This window comes from Mus caroli, unplaced genomic scaffold (assembly GCF_978045245.1).
Source record: "Mus caroli unplaced genomic scaffold, Mus_caroli_1 scaffold_1, whole genome shotgun sequence".
Classification (NCBI taxonomy): Eukaryota; Metazoa; Chordata; class Mammalia; order Rodentia; family Muridae; genus Mus; species Mus caroli.
In genome coordinates this window covers 130,216,122-130,234,954 of record NW_028227256.1, presented here as the reverse complement: position 1 = coordinate 130,234,954, position 18,833 = coordinate 130,216,122, and the positions used below count along the sequence as shown (strand labels likewise).

The window sequence follows — 18,833 nt, the reverse complement described above, 5'->3', positions numbered from 1 at the left end:
CCCAAGCCATCTCCCCAATTCTTCTATTCTCTTTTCAATTGCCTTTATTTTTCTCAACTATTGATAATGATTTTACAGATTGAAATTGTAGGGAGAAACTTCCTTTGGTATTCTGAATTGAATTCAAGGTGTTTATTATTTGGGTGGCGAATTAATTTCCTTAATCCTTTATTGTCCCAGTTATGAATGATATAGGTCTTCTGTTCCTGGTCACTGCTCAGCTTCTGGTTTTGTATTTAATATGGCTTTTGCATCCTTCATTTTCTTCATCTTTTACAGCCTCACTCAGAATTGTTATCTGAATGGGACAATTGTACAGTTTTAGGGTTATCTTCCTTATTTATGGTCCTCCTATTTCAGTACTTCCTAGTTAGTTGTTAGATTTGCTAGTTTGCAAGTATATAATTTATAGACACTGGATTGTTTTTGGTTTGGTTCTCCCCACTCCCCTGAAATTGTTTTTCTGTGTAGCCTGTGTAGCCCTGGTTGTCTTGGAACTCGTTTTAGAGACTAGACTGGCCTCAACTCACAGATCCACTTGCCTCTGCTTCCTGAGTGCTGAGATTAAAGGTTTGCACCCTCATACCATGGATTGGTTTAGAGTTTGTCCTGTCTTGTATTTGTGCTCCTCAGACTCCTCTATGTACTAGAACATTGGAATGGAGCCGAGCAATGTGGAGAGTGAGTATTCCTTTGTTTTGAGCAAGCTAATATACTGTGGAGTGCGAGTGCATGTGCGTGCTTGTGAGTGTGAGTGTGTGTGTGTGAGTGTGTGTGTGTGTGTGTGTGTGTGTGTGTGTGTAGTAGCTAACTTGGAGAATGCCTGCCTAATATGTATAAAGTCATGGCTTGGCTCCTGTAACTGCGTAAACCAAGCATGGGTCCCATAGCAGTGATCCTTGATCAACCAGAAGTAAATGAACTCTTAGCCCCTATCTCAAAAACAAAGGGAGAGGTGGAGGTAATTTACTAGTAGGTGGATTGTTTGGCTTGCAGTGTGTGGCTTTGTTTTGTCTTTATTGAAACAGGGAGTCTCTTGTAGCCAGAGTTGGCCTCAACTCAGTATATAGCTGAGGATGACCTGTCTTTTGCCTCCACCTCCCAGTACTGGCCTTACAGGCATGTATTATACCATACTTGACTTTTTTTTTTTTTTTTTAAAGATTTATTTACTATTATAAGCACACTGTAGCTATCTTCAGACACACCAGAAGAGGGTATCAGATCTCATTACAGATGGTTGTGAGCCACCATGTGGTTGCTGGGATTTGAACTCAGGACCTTCAGAAGAACAGTCAGTGCTCTTAACCACTGAGCCATCTCTCCAGCCCCCATTGGTTTTTTTGAGACAGGGTTTCTCTGTGTAGCTCTGGCTGTCCTGGAACTTACTCTGTAGACCAGGCTGGCCTCGAACTCAGAAATTCGCCTGCCTCTGCCTCCCAAGTGCTGGGATTAAAGGTGTGCACCACCACTGCCCGGCCGTACTTGACTTTTTAACCCCCCAAGGTTTCTTTGTGTTGTATGTGTGTGTATGTACCATGTGCACATCTGTATATACTCTTGAATCTGTGCAGAGGTCAGAGGAGAACCTTGGATGCTGGTCTTGGCTTCCCATCTTGTTTCAGATTGGGCCTGTTCACCTCTGTATGCCAGAAGAGATTCCTGGGATTCTCTTGTCTCTGCCTCCTACCTTTAATAGGAGTCCTTGAATTAGAGGTTTCTGGGACTGACTGGCTTTACTGGCTTCTGGGAATCTGAATTTAGGTCTTCATGCTTTTGTGAGTGAGTTACCCACTCACCTGTCTTCTAGCTTCTCCCTGGCCCCAATTCAAAATGTTTTGTATTTTGATTCGTTTATTTAGCCATTACACTTCTCTTTTTGATGTCATCATAAGCTTTCTGTTTTGAAGTCTTACACAAAGATGACCAAAGGTTATTTTTGTTGTTGTTTTGAGACAGAGTTGTTGTGGTTTAAATATGCTTGGCCCAGGGCGTGGCACTATTTATTTGGAGGTTTGGCCTTGTTAGAGTAGGTATGTCTCAGAAGGCATGGGCTTTAAGATCTACATCCTAGCTTCCTGGAAGTCTGTCTTCCGCTAGCAGCCTTCAGATGAAGGTGTAGAACTCTCAGCTCTGCCTGTACCGTGCCTGTCTAGATGCTGCCATACTTCACCCTTGATGATAATGGTCTGAACCTCTGAACCTATAAGCAGCCCCAATTAAGAGTTGCCTTGGTCATAGTTTGTCTGTTCCCAGCAGTAAACCCCTAACTAAGACAGGGTCTCTCTGTGTAGCTCTGGCTGTTCTGGAACTCACTGAAGACCTGGCTGGCCTCGAACTCAGAGATCCTTACCTGCCTGGGCCTCCTGAGTTCTGGGATTAAAGGTGTGTACCACCTGACTACTTTTGGTTTTTGTTAATGTAATGTGTTTCCTAATATTAAGCCACTCTTGGTTCTGAAATAAGCCTTTTAGGTCATTCCGTGTTACTCTTTTTACTGTATAATAAAATACATAATAGCTAATACTTAGAATATTTTCACTCTATCATAATTTTTTGCAAAATTTTTTTGAGTTGAGTATGTCTTGTGATCCCAGCAATTGGGAAGCAAAGTCAGGAGAATAGCAGGTTTAGTCAGCCTGCAAAACTGTATTAAGACCTTACCTAGCTGGGCAGTGGTGGTGCACGCACGCCTTTAATCCCAGCATTTGAGAGGCAGAGGCAGGCGAATTTCTGAGTTCAAGGCCAGCCTGGTCTACAGAGTTCCAGGACAGCCAGGGCTACACAGAGAAACCCTGTCTCGAAAAACCAAGAAAACAAACAAACAAACAAAAAGATCTTACCTCAAACAACAGCATAAATGTTTGAAACATCAATGTTTTATATGTGAGTTGGTTTTATTCTTTTTCTACTTTTACTAATTTTTTTCTTATTAGAATATTTGCTTCAATAGTGTATTTTTAAAGAATCCATTGAGTACATTGATGGTATACCTTTTGGGATTATATATATATATATTATATATACACATACATATATACATGTGTATATATAATATACAAATATACAAATAAATATATATATACACACACACTATATATATATATATATATATATATATATACACATATATATATATATATTTTTTTTTTTTAAGACTTTTACATCCTGAGATTTTCATGAAATGTTTTAAAAGGCTGACTCTCTGGTTAGTCTCCTTTAAGATCCATTGCCTGGTAGCTGGATTTGTAGCTGAGAAGTCTGAGCTTCATTTTGTTAGTAGTCTGTCACTGAGTCAAGCACTTCCCCAGTGTCTCTAAAGGCAGGCAGCTCTGTGTCTGCCCCTGCCACTCCTACTTTACACGGGTTCCAGTTCTGGGAATCGAATTCTCTGAAATTATTTTCACATAATACATCCTTTTGTCTCATGTTGATTTATCTTTTAGTTGATTGATTGATTGATTGATTGATTTTTCAAGGGAGGTGTTTTGCCTGCATGTCATCTATCACATGTCTGATGGCTGTGGAGTTAGTGATGGCTGTGAGCTGCTGCAGGGTGCTGGGAATTGAACCCAGGTCCTCCAGAAGAGGCTTGTTCTGTGTTGACAGTCTTGGGCATATGCTTTGATTCTTTTTTTTTTTTTTTAATGTACGAGTGCTCTGCTACTTACACATCTATAGGTAGACCAGAAGAGAGTATCAGATCCCTTTATAGGTGGTTGTGAGCCACCATGTGGTTGCTGGGAATTGAACTCAGGTCTTCTGGAAGAATAGCTAGTGCTCTTAAGCCTCCGGGCCGTCTCTCCAGCCCCTTGCTTGGATTCTTACAGAAGCACCTTTAGTGTAATTAATTCTAGCAGCAGTTTCATCGATGCTTTTTTTCCTCTGAGCATTTCAAAATTAGTTCACAAATGTAGGTGTCTGTGCTTTCAGCATCTTTTCCCTGTGAGCACTAAAGTATGTTTTATAGCTATGTGTGGACATACTACAGAGTCTCAGGTTTTGAACTTGAAGGTTTCTGGGTGTTATTTCTTTGTTTTTTGCTGTTACTTGAGTGTTTACTGTCTTTAACCTTAAATTGTAGAGTGAAATCATTTGATAATGGGTATATACATTTTGAAGATTTTGTGACATGGTTAGTTGAAGACTCTTGTTGCTAACTTAGATCACTGGCTTGAAGGCTAGCTTTCATCTTGATGAACAATTCTTGGATTAGAATTACTTTAATGGAAGATAAGATTGGCTTTGGACTTAACGTGGTAAGCCAGGGTTTAGCTGGCATTCTTAGAATCTTAGCGCTCCCCTTGCACATTCGCATGTGCTCTTCCAGGGGGTTTGCTTTTGTAGCAGCTTTCTTGCATATTTTGTGTGGGTTCGGAGAATGGTAGGTGCGAGGATTAGAATGTTAGTTGAGTTGCCACTGTAAATTCTCTGGGTCTGCCCTGGGAGACTTCTTTGCTCCTTTGCTATCTTAGTAGCTAACCTAACCCACAGATCTCCTCAAAGATAATTGTTTCAGTAACTACTCTATTTAAATAGGTTTCTTCCATTCAGGGATAATTATATACTTCTGATATAACATGCTTATGAAGATATTTGAGTTTTTCATTTAGGTGAAAATAACATTGCTAAGTATTTTACAAGTAATCTGTGTTCTATTCTAAAATGCAGCTCACATGTTTAGCAATATATACTTTGATTTTATACTGAAACATGAAACAAGCACCATAGAACATCGAAAAGAATAGGGCATGGCTGTCCTTAGCAAAAATTTTATATTGCATCTGGGAGCATCACAGTACTCACAAGTAGCTTGTTTATAATGCTCTGTGTGGTAAGTGCGTGCTAACACAATTCAAATCTAATTTAACAGTGATATCATTAAGCATTGGGGGAAAGGTTAGGAGAACTTAACTGGAGTACTCTAATTCACTGTCTCCCCTTTCAGGGTTACATTTTAAAGACGATTTCTGTGGCTGAGTGGTCATTGGAAGAGTAAGTCCATTTCAAGAGTCCTCGGAGCTGGTCTCACCTCGGAAGCAGTGGCTTGTTCCAGGAAGCCGCTTTTGGCCTGAGAATTTACCCAGTATGCCTAATCAGGGAGAAGACTGCTATTTTTATTTCTATTCTACATGCGCCAAAGTAAGACTGGCATCTCTAAATCTGTGGTTTCTTAAATAACATTAGCTAAGATTTCCCTGCATTCTAAACTGTTTGTATGTTGTCTTGTTCAGCTGTTATATCACCTGCCACCAGTTTTTAGTAAAGAATCATGTGTTAAAAACACATCACTCATTTTTTTTTCCTTCTTCATTTATATAATTATAACTTTCCCATGTGCCACAAAACCCCAAAATGCCCATGTTGTATAGTCACCATTCTACCATAATCAGTCTTGTCCCAGTGCCTGGGGAGACGTGGGCCTCTACGGCTCAGCAGCTTGGACTTTTTTTTTTTTAAGCTTTGTTTAGCTGAGTGGGTGGGTTGCATAATACTTGGGGGAGCTGTATTTGTTTAAATTTGAACTCTTCACGTTTTCTGCTAGTAAGAATGCGATTTTTTAATGCTCTTTTAGAATTTTGCTTTCTCTGTCAGGATGTCCTGTTTGCTTGAGTTTTCGGTAGCACTATTTCGGACTGCATGTCATTTTCTCTTATTTCTTTATGGCTAATCCTGTAAATTTGTATATTATAGTTGCTTGTTTTAAAATCACTGTGATACTGTGTTTAAACAGATAGATCTAGCTAAGCATGGTAATAGAAATAAGAGGGTTGCAAGTTCATCCTGGGCTATAAGGCCAGAAATTCCAGGGGTGAGGGGCATGAAGTTTTCTACTGGTTGTGTATTATACCTTAGCTGTCAGGCACTTGAAGCACAGGGTTGCTGGAGTCAGCTTCTGACACTGAGAAAGAAAAGCAAGATTTTAAAAACAATCATGACTTTAATATCAGTATTTCCATTTAATATCAGCAGTTTGTACAATAGCAATTTGTTTCAGATAATAAAAGTAACTTTTAAAAAAAAAAAGATGTATTTCTTTTATTTATACAAGTATACTGTAGCTGTCTTCAGACACACCAGAAGGTGGCTATGTGGTTGCTGAGACTTGAACTCAGGACCTGGAAGAGGAGTCAGTGCCTTTAACCACTGAGCCATCTCTCCAGCCCAGATTTATTCATTTATTTATTTATTTATTTATTTTTATATATGAGAACACTGTAGCTGTCCTCAGACACACCAGAAGAGAGCATTGGATAGCATTACAGATGGTTGTGAGCCATCATGTAGTTGCTGGGATTTAAACTCAGGACTTCTAGAAGAGCCGTCAGTGCTCTTAACTGCTGAGCCATCTCTCTGACCCCCCCCCCCCCAAGTAACTATTGGTCATATATTAATTATGCTTTATCACTTGCAGCAGCCTTTCAACTTCTCTTTTATTTTCTATCAAAAGCTGGAAAATATTGATGTCAGGATCTGAAGCCTATTGAAGATGCTTTAGAGGGTATTCTCTTTCCTGAGAGTCCTTGTCTTTTTGAGCTCCTTAGTCAGTCATGTCACTCAGGTTGAGGAGAACTGGGTATGATGGCACACGCCTTTCATCCCCAGCACTGGTGAGGCGGGGACAGGTGTTCTCTGAGTCCAGGACCCTGCCTGGTTTACATAGTGAGTTCTAGGCATACCAAGCCTGCATAGTGAGAACATGTCTCAAAAAACAACAGCAAAGAAGTAGGTTAAGGCTGGGGAGATGGCTCAGTCAGCGAGATTTGCATGTTTGATATCCAGAATCCACATTTAAAAAAGCCAGGCATGATGGATGGCATGCTGTTGTTTTGGGGGTGTAGAGGAAGATCAATCCTTGAGCCCTGGTCAGTCAGCCTAAATCTGAATGGGGAGTTCCAGGCCAGTGCGGGACCCTGTCAAACAAACAACGAAAAGCAGTCGGTTATTCTAGTTCAGATGTATTGCTTTCAGATGGCTGTTATTGCTGCTGCTGTTAGATCTTGTTTTCTGCCCTGCAGGTCTTTGCTTACTAGTGTGTTTGTTAGGTTCTTTTTTTTTTTTTTTTTTTTTTTTTGGTTTTTCGAGACAGGGTTTCTCTGTGTAGCCTTGGCTGTCCTGGAACTCACTCTGTAGACCAGGCTGGCCTCGAACTCAGAAATCCGCCTGCCTCTGCCTCCCGAGTGCTGGGATTAAAGGGTTTGTTAGGTTCTTGGACACTGTTCTTATGGACATGTGCCACAGTCCTTTCCTGTTTTATTTACAGGGTGACAGCTGCCCATTCCGTCACTGTGAAGCTGCACTAGGAAATGAAACTGTTTGCACACTATGGCAAGAAGGTCGTTGTTTTCGACAGGTGTGCAGATTTCGCCACATGGAAATTGACGTAAGTTTCCAATATTTGTTACTATAGGTATATAGAATCATTAAAAAAACATGAGGACGGTGGCTAGTGAGGGTGGGTGATTCAGTAACAGCACTTCACTGCCAGACCGGTGGGGGTTGGGATGCGTGCATGCTGTTGCACACGTGTGGAGATCAGAGAGCACCCTGACCTGTAGGAGTTAGCTCTGCTTCCACAATGTGTGTTCTGGAACTTGTGCTTGAATTCTGTGGCAAATACCTTAACCTGCTGAGGCGTAAAACAGTTAGAGGGGTTCGAGAGATGGCTCAGAGGTTAAGAGTACTTGCTGTTCGTTTCCTAGCACCCATGTGGTAGCTCACAATCATCTAACTCTACTTTTAAGGCTCCGATGCCCTCCTAGACTTCCACGTACACCAGTCACAAATGTGGTGTACATATATACATTCAAGAAAAAACATGCATACATAGAAAATAAAATAAATATTTTTCTTCTGACCCACTTAAGGATAAATTACTGCCATCTTATCTTCTATTTCCCATTACGTTGAGAATTTCCCACAAACAAGGCATTTTCCTATATAACAGTAGCAAACAATGAAAATTAAAAATGGGAATTGGTAACACTTTTGTCCTCATGCAGGTTTGCTACTGTCTGGTCATATCTTATATTGAAGGAGCAGTCGCGCTTACAGATGACATGTGGTGTCTGATGATTTAGCCTTACAGGACAGTGTAAGCTCTCATGGTAGCTGTAGGGCAAGTGTTCTGTAACATATGATTCAATTACTTTTACATTTTCATTACTAAATTACAATCGCATGTCTCTTTTTTAATTGTATGTGTATGTGTTGGAATGCTTCTGTACCACATAGGTAGGACCAGCAGAAGTCAGAAGGAGTTGGATCTCTTGGAGCCAAGTTACAGATACTTGGGAGCCACGGTGTGGGTGCTGGGAACTGAACCTGGGTTCTCTGCAAGAACAGTGAATGCTTTTAACCTTTAGGCCATCTCTTCAGCCCCCTAGATGCTATCTGTTTCATGGGACATCACAAAAGCAACATTCTTTTCATTGTACATAGATAATAAAGTGACATACAATTGCAGTTTTTTCATTACTGCTCTTTTTTCACAGTGTAGTTACATTTAATAATAAAAAAACTATGTGTGTTTGTCTGTAAGTGTGTACATGTATGTGTGCATGTGGGGGTCAGAGGAGGACTTCACCAGTCACTTGTTCTACCATGTGGACCCCATAGATAGAACTCATCATCAGGCTCGACAGCAGGTATCTTCACCGCTGAGCCATTTCACTGCCCCAGTTTTAGAAGTTCTTTAACACTCTAGATACTCTAGATGGCCCATTTCCCACCGAACTTGATTTTTCTCCCTGGATCTATTTGTGTTAGTGTGAATTATTGGTTTTCTGTTTTTGCTTAGTGTGTTATATCCATTATATTCCAGTTTAAGAGGCCTTCAAGCTGACTTATTTATTGGAGGGCGGGGGGCACTCCTTACCACTCCATCTTCACTTTTTGGTCAATAGAGGTTTTCCAGGCCTTTTAATCTTTGTAATTTTCTTACTCCTACTCTAGAATCTTATCTATATAAAGTCGTATTGGTTTCTTTCAGTGAAGAAAGGTAGATAGACACTATGCTTTGGTCTGTTCCTATTGCTTTTCAAGTCCTTAGTGGAGAGAGAAATGGGAGATATATAAATAAGCATGCATTGCTTTGGGTCTTCATATTGAAAGGCACAAATTCACATAGGTGCTTTCAGCTGATCAGTACCAGGGCTTAGTGTAGGTTTCTTTTGTTACTGTTTTCTCAACCAACCATTCATGCCCTTCCTCCTTCCTTTCCACTTTCTCTCCCCTTCCCTCTCCCCTCCACGTCCCCCGTTTTAATGTTACATGAAGGTACTGCTTCATAGTGTCACCCTAACTCCATTGTGAAGATCCCTTCCTCCTTGAACTATACCATCCTGCTGAGGACAGCTCACTCTTTGAAGGTCCTGGGCTCTGGTACTTTGTGCTAGGCCACTCCCTTATGTGAGATGCTTCCTTACTCCAGTTACTTCCTGCTGGGTACCAGTTTCTCTCACAGGAGGACTCTGTCTCTCTGTGATGCTATCCCACACTGTTTCCATGAATACACTCTCTTCACTGCACTGAAGCCCATTCTGTAGAAAAGCTTTCCTTGATTCATCCTCTCAACCCTTAGGAAGCCATCCTTGTTACAGTGTCTTCCCAACCCCTAATGGGCAGCATCTTAGAATCTTGGTTTGGGCTGCTTTGTATTTCTCTTTCAAATGAATATGTAATTCCTTCAGAGTTGATTTTTAGTTCAGTTGTTACTGAGGAGATGAGGAAAGAAGGAAGACGGTGCCTATGTAATTTGTCTGCTTGGGCTTATAAAGCTGCTCCAATCTGGTTCCCAGTTTCTAGTTTTATACCTGCTTTCTGAGTTGCCTACTGTGCAAGCAGTAAGGTGCTCATTAATTGAGATTCTACTCTGCAACTTTTGAAAGCTCATCTTCTACCTTTACATGACTCGTAGGAAGAATCTAAGAACAGGTCTCTAAAATAGCACATCTAGGCGCTATCACAAGTGTAAGGATGCACTTCCCAGGACAGGACAGGAGGGGGTTGGGGTCTGTGGAGTTGTTTTGGGTCTATGGAGTTTATGGTAGTCTGTTTAGGCTTGCTTGTTCCTGTACTCTTTCCCCTGAAGTGGAAAGTAGCAACTCACTGCAGTGGTCTCCCATGGAAAGCCAGTTAGAAACTCACCACACACCATCTGTCTTATGTACCAAAATCCCAGACTCAGATGTTCAGCATGGACCTTATCCTTGGTACAAAAAGTCTAGGCACAGTGAGTCTCTCCTTTCCCACTCTGACCTTTAACTTGGAGGTCCTCTAAGAGCCACGCTCTCATGTGCCAACCAAGCAATATCACATTCTAATATTGATTTGTTTGTTTGTTTTGCACAGACTTATTTCCCTGTGTCTGATGAGAACTAAATGTTTACACATTGTTCTCATTGTGCGGAGCTAAGTCTATCAGAGCTACCACTGCAGCAGTTTGTAAAGTACTAGAAACAATGTAGCTTTGCTACCTGCACACTGTGGAGGGGTGGGCATCAGTTAACAATAATAATGAATTTAAGGTGGACACTAATTATTTAGTAAGGAGGGATCAGAATATATTAAGGGAAAATATAGAGGGAACAGAACAGCAGGCTAAAAATAGAGGAGAGATCAGTTAGCAGTTAAGAGCACTTGTTGGTGTGGCAGAGGCTCTAGCATCCACACAGCAACTCACAACTGTCCCAACTACTGTTTCAGGAGGTCCCATGCTGCTTTCTGGATTCTTCTGAACTTTGCAGGCACAAGGCTGGCACATGGTGCATGTACAATTCAAGCAAAACACACACACACACACACACACACACACACACACAAGATTTGTACTTGTATTTGTTTGTATGTGTATTTAAAAACTATCTGGAAGTATAAAAGAGACCTTTAATCATGGTTGTGGAGGTGGAGTGAGCTCTAAGGACTCTGTTCACAACATATCCTTACAGTCTTATTTTCATTACTGATGGATTCAATAGTCACTAATGTGTCTGTTCAAGAAAATGTGTGTATAAGACGTGTTGAGAGATAAACACACCAGTTCCTTGATATGTGTGTCTCCAGCTGAGGTGGAATGGGTGATAAACTGCTCCCATACTATAGTCAAGTGTTCTTGATTGCCAGCTACTTGCTTCTGTGCTCTTGGTTGATTATTTTGCTTTTCAAAATTAGTAGTAGAAAAAGAAGATACACTGAGAAACAGGCAACAACTATTGCTACAATGCTAGACAGTGTTTCTAACTAGAGGGAAGCTGTGCTGTGCTTTACCAATAACTGTGAGTGAGCTTTGTTCATGCTGAGTCCTATAAGTGCTGTTGGTTGTGGGTTTCATATTAGTACTTAAGTAAGAGTCAGCCTCCCCCACCCCCGCCCCCCACCCTCCCGCCTCTCTTTAATTTGCTTGCTTGCTTGCTTGCCTTTTGAGATAGGGTCTTTCTGTGTAGCCCTGCAAGATAGAAACTCATGAAACAAATTTATGTATGAGTGTATGACTGGCTGATGAAGCTTTGTAGGTGCAGAGGATAATAGGAACCTGGCTGTCTGTTTCCCTTAGAAGCATCGGTGTACTATTCACAAATTCAGGGGCTAGGGAGATGACTCACTGGGTAAGTTAGCATGTGCTGTACAAGTAAGGAGACCTGCCTTTGAATGCACAGCACCCACATAAAAAGCTGGGCATAGCTCCACTTAGATACAAGCTCAGTGTTGGGAGCAGAGACAGGAGAATCCGGGGAGTTGACTGCCTGGTCAGCCCAGCTGAAATCAGCTTCAGCTTCAGTGAGAGATCCTATCTCAAGCTGTAGTAAGGTAGAGAGCAGTTGAAGCTACCTCATGGCCTGTTCTGGCCTCCATGCAAATACCTGCACGTGTGTACACATTCAGTTCACATTTTGTAGCAAAGGAAAATGAGGCAGACATTTGTTTGTCTGTGCTCATAAGGTCCTTAAGTAAAGTTACTGTAATACCTTACTCCATAGTCTAAACTGCTATATTATCCTGCTTTTCTTCAACAAATATGGGCATTTAGGGCTTTCAGGGTGAAGACCAAGAAGGAAGAACAGCTCCTTCTACCTCTCCATATGCCTAAACATCACAGTCAGCAGCCTCTCTTGCTAAACATGACCTCCTGTGTCAGAGTTTAGAACTTTGTTTAGAAAATCAATCACAAAATTAATTTAGGACTTACTTTGCTTTTATTTAAAAACAATGTGTTCTTTTTTACAGAAAAAACGAAGTGAAATTCCTTGTTATTGGGAAAATCAGCCAGTGGGATGTCAAAAACTAAACTGCGCTTTCCATCACACCAGAAGCCGCTATGTTGATGGACTCTTCCTACCTCCAAGCAAAAGTGAGATTGGTTTTGATTGTAAAAGAGCAGTTGCTGTTCAGTGAGCTCCTTCTGTCCACACCTCTGTTAGTCCAGTGGGAGCCGTGCTCCTTCTAGTATAGAATGAGGAGGAGACAAAGCCTTAGAGAGGTTAGGTGATGAATATGCACAGAGGACCAAATGTTTGCCATGTCAGATTATATTACTATAGTTAATTTTATTTTTATTTTCTTACCAAACCTTTAGATGTTTTTAAAAGAAACTTAATTCTCCAGACCAGGGGTTGGCAAATTGGGTCCTCTGCCTGTTCTGTAAAATGAAGATTTACTGAATACATGCCTTCTGTGGCTGGCTTTGTGTTAATAGTTGAGATAGAGACCATTTGACCTACAAAGCCAACAGTACCAGCCATCTATCTCCTTTGTGGAGACGGGGTTACGTGCTGTAGCCTGAACTGGCTGGAAACTTGGGATCTTTCTGCTTTAGTCTCCTGAGTCTGGGATGGTTATAGTTATTCACCATGGCACCTCATGGACCGACAAGTCCAGCATGTTATAAGCTAGCTAAAATAAATGATTCTTAACGAAGGCCTCCTAAAAAAATGTTTGTCCTGTTGTTCCAGGGCTGAGGATCAAGCCCAGGATCTCAAGCATGCTACACAAGCCCTCTACCACTCTGTTATCCCCAGACTTAAAATAAGTCTTAACTCCACGGAAGTTTGTGGTTTATTTTCAAAGTCCCTTTTAAGATAATTTTTATTTATAATTTATAATAGTCGAAGGTGGCTGTGATTTTAGCCCTCAGAAGGCTAAGGCAGGAGGAATATAAGTGTGGGGGCCAGCCTAGGTTACATAGCAAAACTAACTCACACACACTCACTCTCTCTCTCTCTCTCTCTCTCAACAAAACTATCTCCCCCCCCCCCCCCCAAACACACACATCCCAGCCAGGAGATGGAGGAGGTGGTCTCTGTATGCATTTTTCCGTTGAGCGTATAAACTGTAGAGTCTCAGTTTTACAAAGGAACGTCTGCTATTGAGAACTAACACTTGGGGTTATTGCTTTTATTGCCTGCCATCTGCTTATCTCCAATAAAGGAGCCATTGGTTCAAAAAAACTTTTGTCATCATGGAGACTTTAGAATGAAACTGGGAAAATTAGGTTTAAAAAACGTACAGTCTTTAAGAAAAATGTGCCAAATGTATCATAAAGGACAGGGTGCTTGTTGAACAGGGATTATAGTCCTGTCTTCTAAATTTATGTCTCGTTTGTGTGTTTAGCTGTGTTACCCACTGTGCCTGAGTCACAAGAAGAAGAAGTAAAGACTGGCCAGCTCACAGTTCAGCAGAACAAACTGTCTGTTCAGTCTAACCCCTCCCCTCAGCTGCGGAGCGTAATGAAAGTAGAGAGCTCAGAAAACGTTCCCAGCCCCACACACCCGCCTGTTGTGATCAATGCTGCAGATGATGATGAAGATGACGATGGTACGTTTTAGCTGTAATCAACTAGACAGGAAAAAAATTAAAGCTCTAGACTTGTTCTTATTGGAAGTTTGCCTTACATGTGTGCATGCAGATCAGTTTTCTGAGGAGGGTGATGAAAGCAAGACACCTGCCCTGCAACCAACTCCTGACGTCCATAATGGATTACGAGTGGCTTCTGCCCGCAAACCTGGAGTCAGTTTAAAGCAAGGTAGGAAGAGGCTGTCGGGTTTCTAGCCCTAGAAGTATCCCTGACTGTTGTAACTCCATTGACATTTAGTGCACAGCCACTAAGCTCTAGCAGATATGCTATGCTTGTAGAATGTGTACTTTCTCGTAAGTCATTTACTCAAAGCATACTTGAATGACTGCAGCAAAGTACAAAGAAAACAGCTATAGTTCCTCATGTGCTTCTCCTTGGGCTTCTCAGGTGAATGTTTGAATTTTGGAATAAAGACTCTTGAGGAAATTAAATCAAAGAAAATGAAGGAAAAATCCAAGAAGCAAGGTGGTAAGTCATCACAGGTTTTGGCCTGAGTACTTGCATGTTTACCAGACACGAATAGTAGAGACTTCTGGCAACAAGAGCCAAATTCGGCAAATACAGACTCATTTCTGTGGCTTGTTTGCCGTGAAACACAGCTACTGGAGCTCTTTCCATCCTCGCTGTTCAGAGCTGAGTCTATATAATCATTTAAAAACCTGCTTATCTTCAAAGTGATTGATGGTGTTTTTGAGACAGGGTTTTTCTGTGTAGCCCTGGCTGTCCTAGAACTTACTCTGTACACCAGGCTGGCCTTGTGCTCATAGAGATCCACCTGCCTCTGCTTCCTGAGTGCTGGGATTAAAGGCATATGCTGCCATGCTGGGTTAATATCTTGAAATATTTAACTGTAAAGAACTACAGTTAAGAGCCGTCTTAAGCCGGGCGTGGTGGCGCACGCCTTTAATCCCAGCACTCGGGAGGCAGAGGCAGGCGGATTTCTGAGTTCGAGGCCAGCCTGGTCTACAAAGTGAGCTCCAGGACAGCCAGGGCTACACAGAGAAACCCTGTCTCGAAAAGCGAAAAGCAAAAAAAAAAAAAAAAAAAAAAAAAGAGCCGTCTTAAGGAGCCAGTAGAGTAAAGTGCCTGCTACACAAGCCTTGAGAATCTGTGTTCTGGCTTAGAAAGAAACCCACATAGAAAGCCAGGCATGGTGATGTGTGCTGGTAATCCTGCTTCTCCGGGCAGGAGGATTGCTGGGTTTGCTGACCCGCCTAGTCTAAGCAGACCTTAGGTCCTTGTAAGATACGGTCTCCTGAGGAATGAGGAGAGATGGCAGAATTGACCTCATCCTTCCACATATAAACAGAACCTACTAAAAGAACATGTATGCCATTAGGTACAAGAGGGTTCTTAAGATCTACAAAGAGTTTTTTGCTGGCGCTTACTTGTCTCAACCCAGTTAATGTATTTCCTACTCTAAAGTAATAAAGAGATGTACACTAAATAGAGTAAATAGTTGGATCTGAGGAGTCTGTTCTTAAAGCTTACTCTGTAGGAACCTTGTTTTGAGGATGATAATATTCAAGTGGGAACACTGGCATTGCCAAGGCTGATGGCTAACCATGCTTCTGCCTTAACCTTTAGTGTTAGCCTCACAGGAAAGCAGAAGGCTGAGTGTTTACCTAAGGGAGGCAGCAGTCAGTCTCATGGAAGCAGACTCTTGACGTGGACTAGCCTTCCTTCCCACAGGTTATTTATTTGTCTGTTTTCATTCAGAAGGCTCCTCGGGAGTTTCCAGTGTTTTACAGCAGCCTCAGCCCAGTCCAGGCCCTGAGAAGGAGAATGTTCGGACTGTGGTGAGGATGGTGACTCTATCCAGCAAACCAGGTAAGCTCGAGGCAGTTCTCAGAGGCGTGGCCTTTAGGTGCCTGGGTGATGCAGTTGTTCACTTTGGAGTTTTAGGAGGACTTGAAACATTTTGATCAGATATGAGGTTGAAAAATTGGTACATTGGTTGTTTTTTAAAGAGTTGGAATTTTTAGTCAGGTAGTCTCACATTTATGTGCATTTAATTTAACATTTTCTCTTTGCTTCAGCAAGTTTACTGTTCATTTTGAGTAAAGAATGTTCTTACATTTTTAGAATGATAGAAAAATGTATCTTTTTACTAAATTGCTTAAAATCTAATAAATTGTCTTAGTTTTGGTTACTATTGCTGTGACCAAGCACCATGACCAAAGCAACTTGGGGATGAATGAGTTTGATACGCTTCCACATCACTGCTCATCATCAAAGGGAGTCAGGACAGGAACTCAAGCGGGGCAGAAACCTGGAGGCAGGAGCTGATGCAGAGGCCTTCTAAGAGTGCTGCTTATTGGCTTATTCCTTGTGGCTTGCTCAGCCTGCTTTCTTATAGAATCTGGGACCACCAGTCTAGGAATGGCACCATCCATAGTAGGCTGGGCCTTCCCACATCAATCTCTGATTAAGAAGAAGCCGTACAGCGGTGGGTCTCAACCTTCCTAATGCTGAAACCGTTTAATACAGTTCCTCATGGTGTAGTGACCCCCCAGCCATAAAATTAATTTTCATTAGTACTTCATACATAACTCTAGTTTTGCTACTGTTATGAATCATAATGTAAATATCTGATATAACTCCTGTGAAATGCTCACTAGACCTCACCACTGCCACTAAGGGAGGCGTTGCACCCACAGGTTGAGAACTGCTGCCCTACAAGCTTGCCTTCAGCCTGGTCTTATGGAGGCATTTTGTTAATTGAGGCTTCTCCCTCTCCAGTGACTTTAGCTTGTGTCACATCGACTTAAAAATATCTAGCACAATAATACAACACAAAAGAAATTGTACATTTAAATGTTCCATTTGAGCAACAAACATTTGGAAGAAGGCTTACGCTTTCTAGTGATAATGTTAGATAACTTTTCAAGGTACACAAGGATAGTTTGGCTAAGACCAACTCTTTCCTTATGTTTGGCTGCTGTTAAAAATGTCATGCTGTTGCATGTTTATTAGACTATTGATTATTATCTTGTTAAATAAGACTATGAGCTCATAGGACTATAAAGTAATATCCTCAATCAAGTAACAGTGGAAACACTTTATTTCTGCCATTTCAGAAGAGTCCTTGGTTAGGCTGAGTCTTTCTGAGAGACTGGGGAAACGAAAGCTTTCAGTGGGTGAGTTAGATCTGTGTACATTCTGTCTGTGTGTTCGTGCATTAACATGTTACCTTGTTGAGACTCTTGTAAGCACCATTAGTACTGACATGCTGGTCTGTCTGCTTGTATTCTTTAACTAACAACATTTGTAAAATCTCGTGTGTGTTATATCTTTTATTGAAGCTACAACCGTTTAAAGTATTATGCCTTAATTAGATTATAACTAACCTTTTTTATTGTAAGCCTGTTAATGGCCAAGCCCTGTCCAGGCCATGGTTAACCTTTTAGAAGGTCCTAGATTTAATAATTACAGGCTTGAGCCAGCTATGGTGGCATGCATGTACCTTTAATCTCAGCACTCGGGAGGTGGAAGCAAGAGGTTCTTTGTGTGTTCAAGACCAGCCTGGTATTTATAACTCAAAACTTCATAGAGAGACCCTAGTCTCCAAAATCAAACAAACAAACAAACAAAAAACAAATAACAAAAACCAGATAGTTTTTTATTTTGTTTTTATGGTTTTCCTAATGGCTCCCTATCCATTATCCTTTCCCTTTTGGCTAACAAATACAGAAAGGCTGATAGTATTATAGTCAGACAGCAGTCTGCATTAAACTTAACGGATCATAGAAACAAAAGAATCAGAACCTGGGCTGGAGAGATGGCTCAGCAGTTAAGAGCATGGACTGCTCTTCAGAGGTCCTGAGTTCAATTCCCAGCAACCACATGGTGGCTCACAACCATCTGTAAGGGGATCTGATGCCCTCTTCTGGTGTTTGAAGACAGCTACAGTGTACTCATGCATAAAATAAATGAATGTTTAAAAAAAAAAGAACCAAGAACCTTAGATATTTTCAGTTGGTTAGTGGAGTCCTCCTCCTTCCTCTTCTTCTTCCTTCTCCTTCCTTCCTTTTATCTTTCCTCCCCTTTTTCCTTCTACTTTCTCTTTTTAAGGCAGGATTTGATCATTTAACCACCATCACCAAGTTTATTTAGTGGTAGATGTTGAACATAAGGCCCTGAGAGCCACAGCTCTAACCAGGGTCTTGGTTTTTTTTGTTTTTTTGTTTTTTTTTTTTTTGGTATTTCGAGACAAGGTTTCTCTGTGTAGTCCTGGCTGTCCTGGAACTCACTTTGTAGACCAGGCTGGCCTCGAACTCAGAAATCTGCCTGCCTCTGCCTCCTGAGTGCTGGGATTAAAGGCGTGCGCCACCATGCCCAGCCCGGCTCTTCAGGGTCTTCTTACCCCAGGAAAAATTAGCACTGTAAATTCTTTTACTATCTTCCTAACTGAATTTACTATGAATTCAGAGTTTGTTGGTGTTTTAGTTAGGGTTTCTATTGCTGTGATGAGACATCATAACCAAACAGTTGGAAAGGAAAGAATTTATTCATCTTACACTTCCACATCACTGTTTGTCATCAAAGGAAGTCAGGGCACCTGGAGGCAGGAGCTGACGCAGAGACCATGGAGGGGTGCTGCTTACTGTCTTGCTCCTCATGACTAGGCCAGCCTGCTTATAGGACCCAGGGCTATCAGCCCAGGGATGGCACTACCCGCAGTGGGCTGGGTCCTTCCTCATCAATTAGAATTTAAGAAAATTCCCTTCAGCTTGATTTATGGAGGCATTTTCTCAGATGTGGTTCCTTTCTTTCGGATAGCTCTAGCTTGTGTCAAGTTGACTTAACACCATCCACACAGTCAAAAGGACATTGCTGTCTTTGAGCTTTAGCTTCATCCCAGGCTTATGAGTCAGTGTGTAAGTTTAGTAATTTTTTTTTTTTCAAAATTCATTCATGGGTTTTTTGTTTTGTTTTATTTTGTATAGTAATTTTTTTTCTCTCTGGGACATTTTGGTTT

General features: G+C 41.4%; 1 protein-coding gene across 2 annotated transcripts in view; it reads left to right on the top strand.

The window, feature by feature from the left end:
* Zc3h11a (zinc finger CCCH-type containing 11A) overlaps window positions 1-18,833 on the top strand; it is a 32,667-nt gene that overhangs the window by 1,646 nt on the left and 12,188 nt on the right. The window contains exons 2-9 of one of the 2 annotated variants that reach the window (XM_085841178.1): window positions 4,949-5,142; window positions 7,265-7,384; window positions 12,226-12,349; window positions 13,609-13,812; window positions 13,904-14,020; window positions 14,240-14,320; window positions 15,575-15,682; window positions 16,933-16,992. In XM_085841178.1, coding sequence (XP_085697304.1) covers window positions 5,089-5,142; window positions 7,265-7,384; window positions 12,226-12,349; window positions 13,609-13,812; window positions 13,904-14,020; window positions 14,240-14,320; window positions 15,575-15,682; window positions 16,933-16,992 — 868 coding nt within the window. In that variant the 5' untranslated portion in view covers window positions 4,949-5,088. Of the gene's footprint in view, window positions 1-4,948; window positions 5,143-7,264; window positions 7,385-12,225; window positions 12,350-13,608; window positions 13,813-13,903; window positions 14,021-14,239; window positions 14,321-15,571; window positions 15,683-16,932; window positions 16,993-18,833 lie in introns of both variants that reach the window. The other variant, XM_029474600.2, reaches the window with a different exon arrangement.